We start from the raw sequence: 18,953 nt of genomic DNA, 5'->3' as shown, positions 1-18,953 counted from the left end.
AAATTTATTAGTAGCACAGCCATGGCGTTTGGAATGAACTGAAAAATTTTGATATTTTTTGTCATTGTAATTCTTTGTTGTTTGTGTGTAAGAAATTAACAGCAGTTTTGGTAATTGTCCTGCATTACACAGTTTTGTAGCTTTGTATGTATTTGTGACTCTCCAGATGGTGGTTAAAAAGTTGAGAAAATGAAGCATTGGCGCCAAGAAACCTTAAAAATCTAAACGTATGACTGACTTTATGGCATTTTTGAAATTGCCATTGATTTCACTGTGTGTATGTGATATGTTTTGAAGAAAATCGAGCGAATTCTGGAGAATCCTGTACCTTCATGAGGATGGCCTATATTAGTATATTTCATGAGTTATAGTTGGTGGGGTAAATAATATATTATGTCATTCTTTACTTTTAATGTATGCAAACTGTATTTTTTCTTCAATGCATGTCATATATTTTATCAATGTGGTGCAATTGGTTATCTGCCTCTGTAAAAATGTAGTATGTGGAATTGTGTTTTTGGCAGACTGAACTTTAAATTGCTCATTTTTATGTCCTCTGCCTCCTTGGTTTTGCAACATTTTCGGATTAATAACTCCAGAATTTCTGTTGATGAAACCAAAATTGATTGTTATCGCAATTGCTTTGATTTAGCTTATTAGGCAGACAGCGAAAAGTACCTTCATTTTGATGTCTGAAGTTATGATGCATTTATTAAAAATGCAACTGTGAGTTTATATTATCAGTTATAAAATAACTTTGACACGAACACTTAAAAAAGATAAAGTATCTTATTAGTTGGGTACGATGTATAAGGCGAACGTTGACTTTGTTGCATTTATCAATACAGAATAATACATCCATTATGGTCCGATCGAGAAGTGCGGATGATTCGGATGATTTTTGTTTCATACTTGTTGTTATCACTCTCATAGAGACATTTCGTTTTGCCTGAATAAGTTTGAACACAAAAGTAAATTTTCCACTATAAGTATTTAAATATCTTTAATCTTTCTATTATCAATATTGCATTGTCATCTCATAGCTTGTTCCGACATACCAGTTTACAAATGGCTGATAAAATAGAGGTAAGTAAGTAGTAAGCAATCAAAGTACAATCGAAAGAATTATACTATATATGAGCCGTGTCTCGACAAAACCAACATTATGGGTTTGCGACCAGCATGGATCCAGACCAGCCTGCGCATCCGCGCAGTCTGATCAGGATCCATGCTGTTCGCTTACAAACCCTATAACAAGTAGAAAAACTGATAGCGAACAGCATGGATCCTGATCAGACTGCGCGGATGCGCAGGCTGGTCTGGATCCATGCTGGTCGCAAACCGTTATGTTGGTTTTGTCATGACACGGCTCATATTATTTAAATATACCTTAAATTACCTACGTACACTAAGTTGCGCCAATGATTCTATGTAATGTAAGACTCAGTCGATCAATTTGATTTTTGTATAAATTAATGTTCCTTTTTGCATTTTGTATGCACGGTATTTAAGACGAAAACTACACGTAAACTAAATGGCTTTATTTTGATACACTGTTTAATGTATCACTACATACAAATATATCACGTGGCAGATAATACATATGAATGTGTAAACGTTAGATTTGCGGATCTAAACATAACAGATCAAAATAAGTTTGAAGAAAAAAGAAGTTATTTGAATAATTGTGGAAATTGATTTTTTGACCCAAATCCTCATAATTGTACTTCATCAAAGATAACTCTTAGATGAAGTAACGTTTCAAAACAGAAAAGAATCATGTAATGACACGTGCATAGGTAAGTTTCTCTGCTATATTTGTTCTACGATTTATAAAATATTTGATATTGTTTATTACGTCGAGAGCAAGCATGTTGCAAAATAATAAATATTTAAAATTATTTAGTGTGCAGCCCCAGCTTAGTATGAAAATGAAAATCCCTTCTCCTATTTGTAATTGATCCAATATTGTACGCAATAATTCCTCCTATTTTGTAATATTGATTAAGAAAAATGAATTTACAATACAAACATTGAAACATTGTTAAATATAGTTTACACGATGATCAGTGATAGTAAGATTTATATATATCCGAAATATGAATTACGACTTTATCACAAAAATATAGAACAAATATATCACATTAATTCATAACTTGAATATAAGCATATATTGATTTAATAATTTGCACTGGAATACGGAATTACGCACAGAACTGGTCATAAATGTACCGATGCACCTTATTCAATAGATTTTGATATAAATTTATAAATTTTCATTTTAATTCATTTATGTTAAAAAAATCATTCAGATGAATGTAAGCAAAGATACAGAGATAACTGACTGTGGTTTTTTAATTTATTATATCAATAGAGAACTAGCTGCTCAGGTTAAGTATTGTCTACACAACTGTACTTTTACTCTGCTTTAGTCGGTGCTAGTGGGCATGAATTGACCACTACCGTTCTTAAAGATATTGTTTGCTTTTATTTTTGCCTCTGTTTCACAATCATTTTTATTTATTTTTAAATATGTCATTAAATAATCTAGAAAAAAAATGAATAAAATTCAGCATTATTTTAACTGATGCTAATTCATTTACCCTTTGTACAGGAACACTATCAACAACAAGAACAACAACCACCTTTGCTGCAAAACAAATGACCACCAAAGTAACTCGTAAACCTACTGTATACAACGTTTCTTCTCAAACCACCCAAACACTTCTTAGAGGCAGGAACGGTACTACTAGTATTACAACAAAGAATGGCCAGCCCAAAACTTCCATTACTTCCTCTTTACAAACTAGCAGCACAATCAAAGATACAACACTATTTCCAGGCGATGTTACAGGACACGTTACAGGACACGTTTTAAAGAGGATGACATCGGCAAAGGCGTCAGTCACATACCCGTCTTCTTCAAACATTCAAACTGTCAGTTCAAAGAACAATGGTAGGTAGTAGGCAGATACAGTTTTCCTTGATGAAATTAAGAGGTAAAGAACATTGATTTATCTAATCTCATTGCTATAATATAATATTCATTTTGTATAATTTGTATAAAATGGTGGCAATATTTTTTTCTTATAAATAACTAAAAATACTATTTTTTATCATTATGAATAGCTGCATTATTACCATTGGTCATCTAAAATTAGAGACAGACATAGTAAAAAGTTTCAGCCGATAGAAAACTTTAAATCTTTGACTCTATATCGGTGTCTGCAAATAACAGGAAACAACATTTAATCAGTTCAGTTCAGTTTTCAGTTTTTATTAACCCAAGGCATATAATATGCATCTGGTTATAACAACAAACAAACAACAAACAAACAGAAAAAAACAGTAAAAAATCAATAATATCACAATATAATGATACAATTATGACTGGCTAAATAAACAAAAAAGGAGATCATATTGTTCATTTCAAGTACTGAATTCAATACAACATGTATTTTACATTGTAACAAATGGGAACGGAGAATGAGAAGTATTAATTATCTAAATTTTAACATGTGAGCCGACTGTTCTTGGTCAGCACTGGTCTCATTGGTGATTCAGTTGCGGCCAGTCAGTTAAAGGTTAACTATCGATCATAATTACATTAACATGCCTAACATTATCTCAAGATTCATGTGTTATTATGATGTTTGTTGTAGTGATCTAATTCGTTCATGAATTTCCGGGAGAAACGGGTCTATTAAGTTGAGTCATTTTTCATGTTGTGTCTTCTATTCCTTATAGAACAAGTATCATTATGCTGAAAGTAATTTGAAAATACATCATCCTCTAACTTTTGAAATATTTGAATAGATAAATATATCACCTTTAGAAATTCAGCATCATATTCTTAGAGAAAATATTTCACTTTTTGAACACGCCTATTCAACACACACTTTTAACATCATCAGTTTTGAGAACAGAATTTATCGAATGTGCAAAAATCGATACTATATATCTATCTACGTGACGTTCACAATATCTTATGAAATTTGTTGCTATTTATAACGAAAAAAACGCTAATCGTGCCATCATTATCAATATTTTCAAGCCAATATCAATATTTTCAAATTCAATCATTTCTGAAGTTAGGTACAAACTTGCGACAGTTAAATAAATTACTACGTATATTGACCCTTGTAATTATTTGATACAGAGTCCCACATTTATCTTGTATTTTCAATATTATACTTGCATGAAAAGTGAAATGTATACAATTTAAAGTGCCTCTATACAGAATTATTTGATTACGGACTTTTGTCCTACAATTTTTTATCAAGTTTTTAATTTTAATCTTTGATGTTTTCATTAAAATGTATTTTATAAAAATTAGTCCTGGTTGTATATAAAACTAGAGACGTCATAGATTGTTTCAATCGTTCCGTTTTAATACATTGGTTTTGTTAAAAGATTCCATAAACTCGGAAATAATGACACGAAATCATAGATGGATAAAAGTATGTACAAGATTATTTCACATCAGTCCATTTGTTCAATAGACGGGCGTTATTACTGATTTTTGTAATGACTAAAATGAGACAGTTATCCTTATGTTGTTGTTTTTTGTATTCACACTGAATGGTACTTTTTTGTCTTATTAAATTCCAGTGCGTTCCTATTTTGTTAAAGTAGACTTTATTCGATTATGGCATAGGTAGAAATTTGACGTCACATCAGATATGGTATGTGCTTGTCAATGACAAGCAAGAGGATTTTCTTACCGTATACACATTAGCAAATTCATGCATATCACTATTTTATATTCCAGGTGGAAGGACAACTGGTCTGAACACATCCGCCAAGTTCTTGCTCGGAGTACTCATTCTCCGGTCACTTATGCAGACGACTGATGCTAATTTTGATATTTTAGTTCGTTAAATTGTCATAAAACTAATGTGAAAAAAAAATACAATGCAGTATCTGAATTGAAAGAAATAAATGTTTTTTTTATAAATTTTTGAAATTGATTTTTTTTCGATTTTTTCTATGAATGATAAATGTTTGTCAATTAACGTTTATAATTAACAGTATTAACAATATACCTTATGCTCATAATTTCATTGTCAGATTGAGCTGAATTAAGTATATACTTCAAAAGATTGACTGTTCTAAAGGAGATTGAACAATGTTAGATTTTGGAAAATGTTTAAGATAAAATATAAATCTGCCTAAAAAAATATAAAACAAACTGCCCCACTATTTTTATACATTGAACGTTACAGGTAAATTCCGATAGGTTTTTACAGAATGTTTATTTTTGGTCAGACGAGTTATTTATCATTGATGCGAAGAATATTATAAAAGTGAAAGGAATTATTTTGGCAAAATATATTTTATTTTGACTATCACCTGTTTACTCATTGTATACATTTGGATACACATAATGTCACTTAAAGAAAGTAAATGCGTATGTCATACTGCACATGTCTAAATATATAAATATAAGCGGATTTATTTTAATTGTATAGAATGTTTGTATATAGTGTATAAGATTTAATTTGTTTGTAAGTGACCTTTATATTTTCAGAAAATTTTACAAATATTTAAAAACTGTCCTGTTTACATAAAACTCTGCACGTCTCTCTTTGTTTTATCATCTAAACATAAGATATTGTGACAGACATGTATTGTGTCGTTAGCACTTAGATAATCTATTTCAAGACATGAAGAATATTTGATATTTGTTAATGTTACATTGAATATGGTACTCGTGTTTTCTTTACTTGTTTCGATAAGTTTTCAGAAGTGATTGTTAATAGACATCAAAATGTACTTCATAACATACCCTACAATCAAACATTATATGTATTTAGACAATAATTTCTTTTTTTTTCTTTTTCAATTGTTACTTTCCTTTCATTTCTAAATGTTCGTTAAAGCTTCATGCCTCCAGATGAATACAGATATTTTTTTAAATATCCTACTTAGAAAATTTGTACTTAGATAAATGTTTATCTTGTGCACACATATTTATATGCCGAAAGATGCTTTGCATAAATAGTATGGAAGGTGTTACTGTTTTTAACACCAACTATTTTTGACTAAGAAAGAAAAAGTCATTTTAACGAAAGACCGGTAGGGCCATTTCAACTTCATGAATTCCCGATTTCATCATCATGAATTCACAATTTAAACTTCGTGCATTCCCGTTTAAAAAATACGGAATTCACGAATTCACGATTCAGCGTCATGAATTCACGACTTCAACTTCACAAATTCACGATTTCAACTTCATGAATTCACGATTTCAACTTCACGAATTCACGATTTCAACTTCATGAATTCACGATTTCAACTTCATGATTTCAACTTTGTGAATTCATGATTTCAACTTCACGAATTCACGATTTCAACTTCATGAATTCACGATTTCAACTGCATGAAGTTGAAATCGTGAATTCGTGAAGTTGAAATCGTGAATTCGTGAAGTTGAAATCGAGAATTTATGAAGCTGAAATCAGGAATTCATGAAGTTGAAATGTCCCCACCGGTCTTTCGTACATTTTTGTATACTTTTGACAACAAAATTTTCTGTCGATGTTTGGCATGTGGCTGCTTGAATCACTTGACATCGTTTTAACATATCTATTATCGTATTCATAAATATTAACTGATAAAAGAAAATTGGAGGTGTTCTGCATAAGGGATTACTTGCAGATCGGTTTGTGCTACAAACTTGTTTATACACACCGGCGGTATTGTCTTATCTGATAATGAATGTACATGTAATCATCGTTGAAAATGTATAATAGCTTTAAAAGATAGATCATAAAAGAATATTAAAATATGTGTTTGGGAAAACATTTTTGAAAGATTGATTAGATAGCATTTCTTTAATTCAGATTTTATACCGACTAACAATAACATACAATTGGACGTTGTAGCGATTTCCTAATTTGATTAAATATGCCTTTATGTCACAAAATACATTCAGGTCTTAAATTCCCCCATGCCGATAGCTCACAAGGCGTTCTGTTGTTGTCTTTTTTCTGTTTGTCTTTTGAAAACTTCAGTATTAGTTATAACCTTTTGGACTGTGTATTTGACATGTTAATTTATTGTCAGATATTTTTCTAGATGGACTGCAATATGTTTACACAAACAATTAGATAATAAAGTCGAATTAAGCATTCAATGCTTGTTATTAACAAGCTGAGGTATTTCTATAATGATACTAACAAATCAGTTACTACCATATGCATTTATTTATCCCAATCCGCAGACCAATGTGTATCATCTCTTTGTGAATACTTACAGACTGCTATCACATACGTTCAAATCAATATTCGATGCTTATTTTGTACGAATGTTAAACTTTAAATACATGGTTCAAATCAGTTTTATATTGCGTGCTTGTTTTCTCAGGCGATTAAATTTGAATTAATTTTTAGCAAATATAACGCATTTTCTAACAAAGGAAAAGTAGTATCGGGATGTTTGTTTGTTCTACTGATATTTTAGACAAATACTTCGAAATATCTTTGATTGTTTTGTATTTTATTGTAGTTGTTGTTGTTTTTGCTTTGTTCTCATCTGCTTCTCTTTTTTCAAACCTTTTGATCGGTTCAGTATTACACACAGCAATAGAAATACATTTGCCATTTTCTTTTTTTTAAACCGAAAACAAAATAAAATTTAAACTTTTATACTTTATCAGTAGTTACACATTCTTTAGTTGTTACAATAAAACCGTCCACTTTTTGTTATCTACAATAGATAAATGCTATCTTAAGTAATAAACATATAATATGTAAAATATTAAATCTAACATCAAAACTTAATTCGTGAATTGATTTTTCTCATAATTACATTCCCGCATTTCACAACAAAAAATATATAGACCCAGGGTCTTAGTGTATTAAATAAGTTTACCTCCTGTCGGGAAAAGGGGTCCACGTTAAAATATATAGGCTTCCAAGAGAGGTATATACATTATGTTTCGTTTATATATTGTGAAGGTACTTGAGAGCGTTAGAAATTTATATGTAAATAATGATCAAATTTGTATATTTTTGTACTTCTTGTACCCTCCTTCTCTCAGTATTAGGAATAACAGCTAAATCTTCCTGGATCGTTAAGCACCATCATTGGAAAGATTAAGAGTGGAACATGTCATATATCGTACATTGATTCTTGTTTTCTAAGTGTCTTATTAATGTGTTATTGCAGTTATTGAATTGTTATAATATTCCAATGTTACAAGTGTATATTTGTTAAGATAAAAGTACCAATGTATTTGCACTATGCATTGATATCAATGACATATCACGTAAGTAGAAAGTTATATATAAAACCTCTAACCTTCAACTTCAAATTGATTTTGAATGGTTTTGTTGCATTTTATCTTTGTTATCTTTTTGCATATGGCAACATGAGGATTTTATTTATTCCGATACTGAACAGTTATGGAATTTATTGATTAACATTGATTGAAATTGTATTATTTTTAACACCTTTGTGTCGATGATAAGAAAGAACAGCGCATTTCTTCCTGGATTGTAAAGCTTAATCATTGGTAGGGATTAAGAGTGTATTTTTTCGTATATGGAAATGTTTTATAAACTTGGAAATTATGCAATATTGACCCATATAAACACAATTATCCAAATGGTAATATTAATGAAACCCAACCAAATGATAAAAAAGTGTGATAAGAAATAAGAATATTCAATCAAGCAGTATAAAAGATTGTGACTCTGGAACTTTTTTTAAACTCGCTTAAGGTTAGGCTTGGCACTGATTTATGCACATAACAATTAAGGCTACTAAAATCTATTTAGCTTTGATAGAATTATTCAAAAATTTGGATCGGCATGAATAAATGTGGGTGTATTTATATTATAAGTTTAATAGTGGCAGTGTTTGTGTTATATCAACAAGTGACGCATACTCTTGCTTCTGATGAATCATGTACCTGGAGTTTATGGTCGCCATGGAATTGCTCATGTTGTGTAAGTTATAGCCATATACCAACAAAAAGAGTTCGCATGAAATGTTGTTCCAATACCACAGAATGTCCTAAACTTCGAATTTCAGCGGAACCTATTGTCTACACCGATGATGACCATGAGATTCGCAACGAATGTGAAAAAGATATTTGTAAAGACAAAACTAAATCATACTACAAAAACTGTCCTCATGAACCTCCTGAAAAAAACATTTTGTCGTGTCAACGCATATGTACAGGTAAGTTTTGTTTGACTGCTCTCAGACGATATTTTGGAAGTAAGCAAAGGTGTTTGAAATTTTCGCTTTATATTAAACATTTAGTTTGTTGTTGTTGGGTTTTTTTTTGTTGTTGCTTCTTGTTGTTTTGGTTTGGGTTTTTTTTGTCCTAGTTAACGAGATTTACTTAGAATGTTCTTATGATTAGGGCCGAAGGAATGGTTTATATTTTTTCTTTGGATATGGTACAAATATTCTTAATTTTCTCAATGACATATTTATTATTCCAACCTATAATGATTTAACATACTTCTATTGTATTTTTAGTGACATATATATTTTAAAACTATGTTTGTACAATTGCAAGTTTTTTAACTGTTTGGTTTTATTTACATTTCTCTGGGGAAGTGTCCTTTTTCTTGAATTTATATACTCATTTAAGCAAACGTTATGTACTGGCAACTGTTAAAACGTTGCATAAAATTTCATCTTGCCATTGTTTTTCTGTCCCTTTGGTGTCGAATCAATTGTTTGCAAGTGTCTTGGGAAAACATGTCCCTGATAAGAAAACATGTTTTCTTCACTCATAACAAAGTGCCTTATTATTAAAGGGAGTTGATTCAGCTTTAAAATTATAGTTATTTAGAATTGCCAGTAGAAAACAAAATTATAATCAGGCATCAATGGGCCATATTATGTAAGTTAAATCCTTTAAAGTGTTTCTGTCTCCAGGGTTAAAATTTTCGCATCAACCTGGTCATAGTGTTTACATACTAAAAATGTGACTTGACAAGATTTCGACATATTGTATCTCAATGGAAATGTAAGAATGATTTAATCGTATTTTATTCGAGACAATAAAATATATTCAACTAAAGTACTTTAGTTTATATATCAAAACGACCATTGTAGAAGTTCAAACTAAAAGATATTTTGCTTTGATCAATATACAACGATATTTTTAGGTTTTGTGTCGAAGATACCATTGACCACGCCGTCGGTGACTTACCAATCTGAATACACCTCTACTCCCAGATTACAATTACAAAATAACAACACTAACACATCTAAGAACACTAGTGGTAGGTTGCTAATCAAGATTATATAGGTTTTATTGAAATGCAAAAATATGTATTCACATTATTTTTTTTTTTGCTATACAAACATCAATGATTTCAATGATTTCAAAAATAGCAAGCGTTTATTTGAATACAAAAATTCAAGAATTAAGAATTTTATGTCATTTTTTAAATCATGATGTATTATAACATTTTTATTTGATGTGAAAAACAAGAGCATCGCAAGGACGGGGCAATATACGCCGAAAGCAACTTTGTTTGTGTAATCAAAAAAATCTTTCAACAACATTTTATTATCTTAATTATTCCTTTAATACAAACAATCCCTAGGGTTGTTCGTCTAATACCATAGGTGAATGATTCATAAAACTTTTATAAACGTTAACCAGGATATGCTTCGTGCCAAATATATCATCACTCAGCACTGCAGTTCTACACAAAATGATTTGAGGTGCTTTCTAAAATATCAATCTACATAAGAAATAGAAGCCCCCCTGGGCAGAGACAAGTCTGACATGCTACATGCTAATATCAAAATTGTTGTTTTTATAGTGTAGGAGAAATAGTTTCAAGATATGTTATGAATTCTACATAAAAAGTGACCCCAGGGTGGAACCTATCCTTACCCAAGGGTCATGATTTATGTCACTTTTGTAGAGGTCAATTAAGCATTGCTACATGCCAAATATCTAAGCTTTTGGCATTTCACACAATAAATTTAAATATGTTATCCTATAGCAGTCTATATTAACTTAGTGACCCCTGGAGCGGGGTAATAAAAGGGGGTATGGTATGAATCAGTTTTGTGGAGGTTCACAAGGTAGTGCTATATACCAAATGATTAAGCTCTGGACATCATAGTTTTACAGACTAAGACTAAAATGTCTTTTTTCCATATAAATCAGGTGACCCTAGTAGCATGGCATATATTCACCCTACGGGCTTGATTTATATAAATTTTGTTCTAATACACAAAACATTGCTACATGCCATATATTTAAACTCTGGGCATTTAGTTTCACAGAATAAAACTAAAGAATATTTCTTATACAAGTGTATATGAATTAATTGACTCCCGGAGCGGGGCTAATTTTGACCCAATGGACATACACCATACCACGTTTGTAAAGGTCCACAAGGCAACGCTACATGTCAAGTAACTAAGCTATGGGCATAGTAGTCTCACAAAATAGACTAAAATATGTTTTCCTATATGATCAATATTGACCCAAAGAACATGATTAACATCACTTTTGTAGTGGTCTAAAAGGCAATTCCATATGTCAAATATCTGAACTCTGGGCATTGTAGTTTCATAAAGTAATGCATAAATATGTTTTCCTATATAAAGCCCTTATACATCAAGTGACGCCCGGGGTTAATTTTGATCTGAGAAAGTTTTAATTAGTTTTAATTTCCTTCCACCGGTTCAATAGATACAGACCAGTCACGAAACCTTCTAATAGACAGGCGGACAGACGGACGACCAGGCGTATAAAATGATTTTGAAATTCAGCAGTTATCAAATTTCCCTTCCAAAACAGAAAATGTATTTACTAAAATGAAGCATTGTCTTGAACTATTACCCGTTGGTAATCCGATTTTATCAATTTCTAAATTTGCAAATAAAACTTATTTTGCCGTGAATTTTTGGTCGATCTGTGACGGGTTGGTTAAATGTTGATCGTACATGTTTTGTTTCGCTTAATTAAGAATGCAAATTCAAAATAATCAGCTGACAAAAATATTTATTTTTAAGAATATTATTAAATGTTCAAATCGAAATTTTTAATAAATTTTGTAAGAGATACATGCTATTTAATCAATATCCTATGAAATAAATCTCGAAGTGGGATATTACGTTTAGTACTTAATTTTCCCCTTTATAACAATTTTGAAATTTTGTGTCCAGTATGGCGTGTGGAGTGTTGCAAAATTGTATAAAAAATTATTTGTTCAATAAATTATATTTATGTTCTAAAAACATATTTGTGAAGTTAAAAAAGCATATATATTGACAATAATATATATATGTGGACAATAAAGAATATATTTATGGACAATAAAACAATATGTATGGACAATGAGAATATATATATATATGGACAATAAAAAATATATTTGTGGACAATAAAACAATATATATGGACAAAAAATATATATATATGGATAATAAAAAATATATTTATGGACAATAAAACAATATATATGGACAAAAAATATATATATGGACAATAAAAAATATATTTATGGACAATAAAACAATATATATGGACAAAAAAATATATATATGGTCAATAATTAGAAAATAATATTTGTTCACAAAATTATATTTATGTTGTAAAACACATATTTATGAGGTTAAACTTTTTTTTATATGGACAATAATTAGCATTATGGGATACACCAATCAAATTTGTAACAACCAATCTCATTGGTTCGTTCATTCCAACATGGTAGCTTGCATCGGAACATGGTCAACGGAAAAAGGGATCGAGTGAGAGTACACTTTGCATATTTAGCCCTGCCTATAAATTAAGCACGAATTTCTGATTAAGCGTTATCATCCTGATTAAAAAGAAATCATTAGAGTCACTGTGAAATAATGCATATGCTTAATCCTCCTAATAAATATATGCATATGTCTAAAAAATTGAAACAGGCTTTAAACTTCACGACATACAATTGTACAATAATGGTTTTTCATAAATATGCCTAATAATTTAATCAGCATATGAATCTATGTTAGGATATCAAGTAAGATGATTATAGGATCATCTGAATGCACATGTACACAATGTATACTTATGTTCATTAAAGATATATGAGGAATCACATTATAAGAGGACCAAGAGATCATCTACATGAACATATACTCTAGTTTTGATAGAAGATGCATGAAAGGTTAATATAAGATAAGCAGGGAATCATCTAGATATAAATATATATTAGTAGTGATGGAATATATATGAAGAAGGGTCATCTGGTCTACTGTAGTTTTTAAAGAACATATGTGAGGGAAATGCATATAAACATTTTTATTATGGAACAGATATAAGGGTATCTCGTAAGATGACCAGGGGATTATCTAGATGTACATATACTATAGTTTTCATGGAACAGAAAGAAGGGGATCACGTAAGATTACAAGATCTTCTAGATGTACATAAACTCTTTTTCATTATATAACAGATATAAGGGGATCACATAAAATGACTAGGGGATCATCTAGATGTACATACACTATAGTTTTCCTTGAACAGAAATAAGGGGATCACGTAAGATGACCAGGTGACATCTAGATGTATATATATATGAGGGGATCAAATAAATGAAAAGGGGATCATCTATATGTACATAAACTCTTATTTTATTATGGAACATATATGAGGGGATCGCGTAAAATGACAAGGGGATCATGTAGATGTACATATACTATAGTATTCATTGAACAGAAATAAGGGGATCACATAAGATGACCAGCGGATCATCTAGATGAACACATATACTTTCATTGAACGATAGAAATAAGGAGCTCAGGTAAGACGACCAGAGGATGATCTATGTGTACATACTCTTTTCATTATGGAACAGATATGAGGGGATCGCGTAAAAGATCAGGTGGTCATCTTGATGTACATAATTATACTATAGCTTTCATTGAACAGAAGTAAGGGGATCACGTAAGATAACCAGGTGATCATCTAGATGTATATATCTATTTGCGTCCATGGCCGAGTGGTTAAGGTCGTTGACTTCAAACCACTTGCCCCTCACCGCTTTGGGTTCGAATCCCGACAGGCACTTTGGATTCTTTCATGTGAGGAAGCTATCCAGCTAGCTTACGGAACGTCGGTGGTTCTACTCAGGTGCCCGTTCGTGCCTGAAATAATGCACGGAAGGGCATTTGAGGTCACCCTCCACCAGTAAAGCTGGAACGTCACGATAATCTTACGTGATCCACTTATTTCTGTTCAATGAAAACTATAGTATATGTACATCTAGATGAACCCCTCGTCATTTTACGTGATCCCATCACATCTGTTTCAAAATGAAAAAGAGAAGGTACATCTACATGATATCCGTGTAATCTAACGTGATCCCCTTATTTCTCTTCAATGAATACTATAGTATATGTACATCTAGACGATACCCTGGTCATTTTACGTGATCCCCTATATAATATCTGTTCCATAACGAAAAAGAGTATTTGTATATCTAGATAAATTCTAGTAATCTTACGTGATTTCATTATTTCTGTTCAATGAAAACTATAGTTACTGTATATGTACAGGTAGATGATCCCCTGATCATTTTACCTGATCCCCGCATATTTGTTTCATAGTTAAAAAGTGTATATGTACATATAGATGATCGCTAGTAATCTTACGAGATCCTATTATTTCTGTTCAATGAAAATTATAGTAGATGTACATCTAGATGACCCCATGGTCATTTTACGTGATCTTCTCATATCTGTTCATTAATGAAAAAGAGTTTATATACATCTAGATGATCCCCTTGTAATCTTACGTGATTCCCTTATATCTGTTCAATGAAAACTATAGTATATGTAAATCAAGAAGATCCCCTGGTCATTTTACGTGATCCCCAAGCTTTTATCTGTTCCATAATAAAAAAAGAGTTTATGTACATATAGATGATGCCCTGGTCATCTTACATGATCCCTTATTTTGGTTCAATGAAAATTATAGTATAATTATGTTCATCTAGATGGCCCCTTGTCATTTTACGTGACACCCTCATAACTGTTCCATAATGAAAAGGAGTTTTTGTTTATCTAGGTGATCACATCTTACGCGATTCCCTTAATCTGTTCAATGAAGACTATGAAGTATATGTACATCTAGATGATCCCCTGGTCATCTTACGTGATCCCCTAGTTTATACCTGTTCCATAATAAAAGAAGAGTTTTTGTACATTAGATGATCATTTTGTCATTTTAGCTTAACCCCTCATATATGTTATTTAAGAACTACACTGTTTATACATGTACATCTAAAACACCAGGTCATCCTTCATATATGTTCCACACAACCAGTGTATACGTACATCTAGTACATCACGCATATATATTATTTGGAGGATAAATCATATGCACAATTTTACAGTGACACTGATCATTTCCATAGATTTATAATCTATTCTAATAAGGATGATAACTCGAAATGAGAAATTCGTGCTTAATTTATAGGCGGGGCTAAAATATGCAAAGTGTACTTTTTTCTCGATCCCTTTTTCCATTTACCTATGTTCCGATGCAAGCTGCCATGTTGGAATGAACGAACCAATGAGATTGGTTGTTACAAATTTGATTGGTGTATCCCATAATGCTAATTATTGTCCATATAAAAAAAATTTTAACCTCATAAATATGTGTTTTACAACATAAATATAATTTTGTGAACAAATATTATTTTCTAATTATTGACCATATATATTTTTTTTGTCCATATATATTGTTTTATTGTCCATAAATATATTTTTTATTGTCCATATATATTGTTTTATTGTCCATAAATATATTTTTTATTGTCCATATATATATATTTTTGTCCATATATATTGTTTTATTGTCCATAAATATATTTTTTATTGTCCATATATATATTTTTTGTCCATATGTATTGTTTTATAATAATAATTGTCCACAAATATATTTTTTATTGTCCATATATATATTTTCATTGTCCATATATATTGTTTTATTGTCCATAAATATATTCTTTATTGTCCACATATATATATTATTGTCAATATATATGCTTTTTTAACTTCACAAATATGTTTTTAGAACATAAATATAATTTATTGAACAAATAATTTTTTATACAATTTTGCAACACTCCACACGCCATAGTCCAGTAACGTTGGCAACTTCATGAATATCTATCTCTTTTATATTCCAGATGGAGGGGCAAATTCTTCAAGTTTGTGTTTGTTACCAGGAGTTATCATTCTTGGACTATTTATTCAGACGGCTGTAACAATAGTAATGGTGTTTTAGTGCGTAACTGTTTAAAACGCTTTATTAGGACGCATGCAATTTGTAAAATCGGTTAAAAAATGTTATGTTTGTATAGTTATCATATTATATCATAAAAAGGGACATTGATTGAACAGTAATGTTTTCATATTTCTAACGAAGCAGTCGCGCATGCAGACACTTATTTACGTTACTATAAGTAACATATAAAAATTGGAAAGGGGCGTTTTAATCTGCTTTTCTCTTATTTTACATTCAAGTTCATTTAATAAAATAATGTCTTACAATTAAAACTGAAGCTTTGACAATATTAATTGTTCAAATGTTAAATCTAATATTTGTTGGGTTTTTTTAAAACTAAATTGAGTGTCATTTGTAGCTTTTAAACAATTAAAGAATGAAATATCTTTGCAGACATATTTGCAAACAAAAATTATGTTTCGTATTTTATTAACAAAGTTTAAGATTAGGTAGATGCAATTAGTTATTAAAAACGTACGAAAGCTAGTATGTGACATTTTAAGAAAAAAAAGTATAAAAAAGTAAGCAAGGGTGAGTGAGTTTGTTAGGATACAGGTGTGGATGTATGTACGTTTACGAGTGTTTAGGCCTGCATGCGAATGGTCTTTTGCTCTGTATGTACGTTAAATGGGTGTTCAGATCTGCAATGTTACAAACATAAGCCTTGAAAGTGTGTGTAAAATGACAACTTCTAGAAATATGTAATAAAGTTAAGTAAGTATTTAAATATATAAATGTATGATAACTAGAACATATATATGTCTATGTATATTTTCATCAATAAAGATTCAATTTTGTTTATCGGAAAACTTTAAGATTATCATTTGAACGGTTTTGTTAAACAAATTTAGTAATAATTATACTGTAATTTCCGAGATAGAGCATAAAATATTCCCAATTTTATATTTACATGACATTGTATGAATTTGTGCCCTTATCTCTAGAAACATGTGTTATCTCGCAAATACTTTCTCATGAAGATTTTTTTTAAACTTATTAATCTATCACAGACATAAATATTTTACTCGGTATTTTTTCTAAAAGTTTTGGTTAATGAATTTACTCTATTTAAGTTTTATAACAATCAAATGTACACACATCAGCAAAATTGTAATTTTCATAATCAATTTAGATACAATTTGTATTTTACTTCTGATGATGTTCATTCATTTCATGTCTCTAAACACAGCATATTAATTATTTTAGAAATGTGTAGTGCTTTATATCTCCTGCCTGTAGTTTACAAAGTCATAAGAGTCACAATTTCGAGAATCGCCCTTAAGATCATACAATCAACATCATTTTCGATTTTTATTGACTGTATGCATATATTTCATTACATATACCTTAAATACACTTGAAGGAATGTGCATATACAAACATGTAACTGTGCATAAAAATGCATAGATCTAGTAGTATATGTGATTTTTTCATCCATAAGATTCATGAGATCTTTGCAAACTAAAGCTGATTTTTTTAACTTCAATCGACATCAGGGTTATTGCTGCATATTTGACATGTTAAGGTTCTTTTCTGTAAAGTAAGAGGCTCATGACACTTTAAATAACTTGACAACATATATTACAATATTATGTTTCCAATTTTCATTAATAAAATCTGATGACATGTTTTCAAAGACGTGCAGATTTAAAGGTTCGTTTGTATATCGTTTTGCGTGATTTGTATAAACACATCGAATGTATTGATAAACTAATCACAACCTTGTTTTACTTATCAACGTCGAAAATAAATATTTGTTTTGCATTTAAATGTGTGTGATAAATGATTTTAGCAAGATTAAAGTTAGTGCTTCATGATGTTTTTTAGTTTTATTTTATTGCATCCTGCTGGTTAGACTACCTACAATAACGTTTTGTGTCCAATAATTGATTGTCAAGAGATTCTCCTGCATTGCAGGCATGCATCTGTTTTTTAGTCCTGTCTCCCTGATTGTCTTCTATGGCCAATAACATTTGTAATTGTTTTCAGTACAAACGACTGTCCTGTTTAAAAAATTTTTGCGAGTTAAGTACATAAATTTGCACTTAGCTAGTCTAATCAAATTGTACTGACACGCATTTGTGACAGGTCTTTCTTTTTCGGATGGACCTATCTAAAGCACAGAAAATCCGTAAGGAGGTATTTCTGGTTATAAAGAAAATAATTCAGATCTCAGGTCTTTGATTGGTCAGAAACCAACTCGAGTGTTCACTGTCCAATGAAAATCCTAAGATTTGAGACAGAACACGGAAAAAGTTATCTAACCTTGAAACCAGGTCTTATCTTGTCATACAGATCTGGTAATGTAAAACACGTGAAAAGATAGACCTGCGTACATGCAGTAGAACAATATAATAGAATTTTGAAAAAAAATGAAAACAAGTATTATCAATGCTTTTCATAATCATTTTCCGTTTATGACAAACTGGAGACGAATTATAATCGAGATAATGTTAATTGAATTATTCCAACGTTTTCATTTAAAAAAGGACATCTTATCAATGTTAAAACATATTTTAGATTCAGCTAATCACGTTATTTTCAAAGTTATATTGTAAGCGGTTCTTCCGGTATTAAATACGTTCATAATTAGACAAAATGTGGCGCTGTAAGTTGGCAACAGTTAACACATCAAAGTTCATTTCAACTTTTTAGATCACATAATCCATTTTATGAA

The 18,953-nt window shown here is 30.5% G+C and overlaps 1 protein-coding gene across 1 annotated transcript; it reads left to right on the top strand.

Annotated features, from left to right (window-relative positions):
* Positions 1-6,468: 6,468 nt before the first annotated feature.
* Positions 6,469-18,090, top strand: LOC132727014 (uncharacterized). Its single transcript, XM_060712431.1, has 3 exons — positions 6,469-9,189; positions 10,134-10,250; positions 16,179-18,090. Exons 1-3 carry the CDS (start codon positions 8,817-8,819, stop codon positions 16,274-16,276), a joined length of 588 nt encoding a protein of 195 aa, XP_060568414.1. The 5' UTR covers positions 6,469-8,816; the 3' UTR covers positions 16,277-18,090.
* Positions 18,091-18,953: the final 863 nt, after the last annotated feature.

The sequence above is a fragment of the Ruditapes philippinarum genome, unplaced genomic scaffold (genome assembly GCF_026571515.1).
Source record: "Ruditapes philippinarum isolate M1 unplaced genomic scaffold, ASM2657151v2 ctg2177_1_1_1_1, whole genome shotgun sequence".
Classification (NCBI taxonomy): domain Eukaryota; kingdom Metazoa; phylum Mollusca; class Bivalvia; order Venerida; family Veneridae; genus Ruditapes; species Ruditapes philippinarum.
Note: the sequence above shows the minus strand (reverse complement) of the source record. Positions and strands in the feature narration are given on the sequence as shown.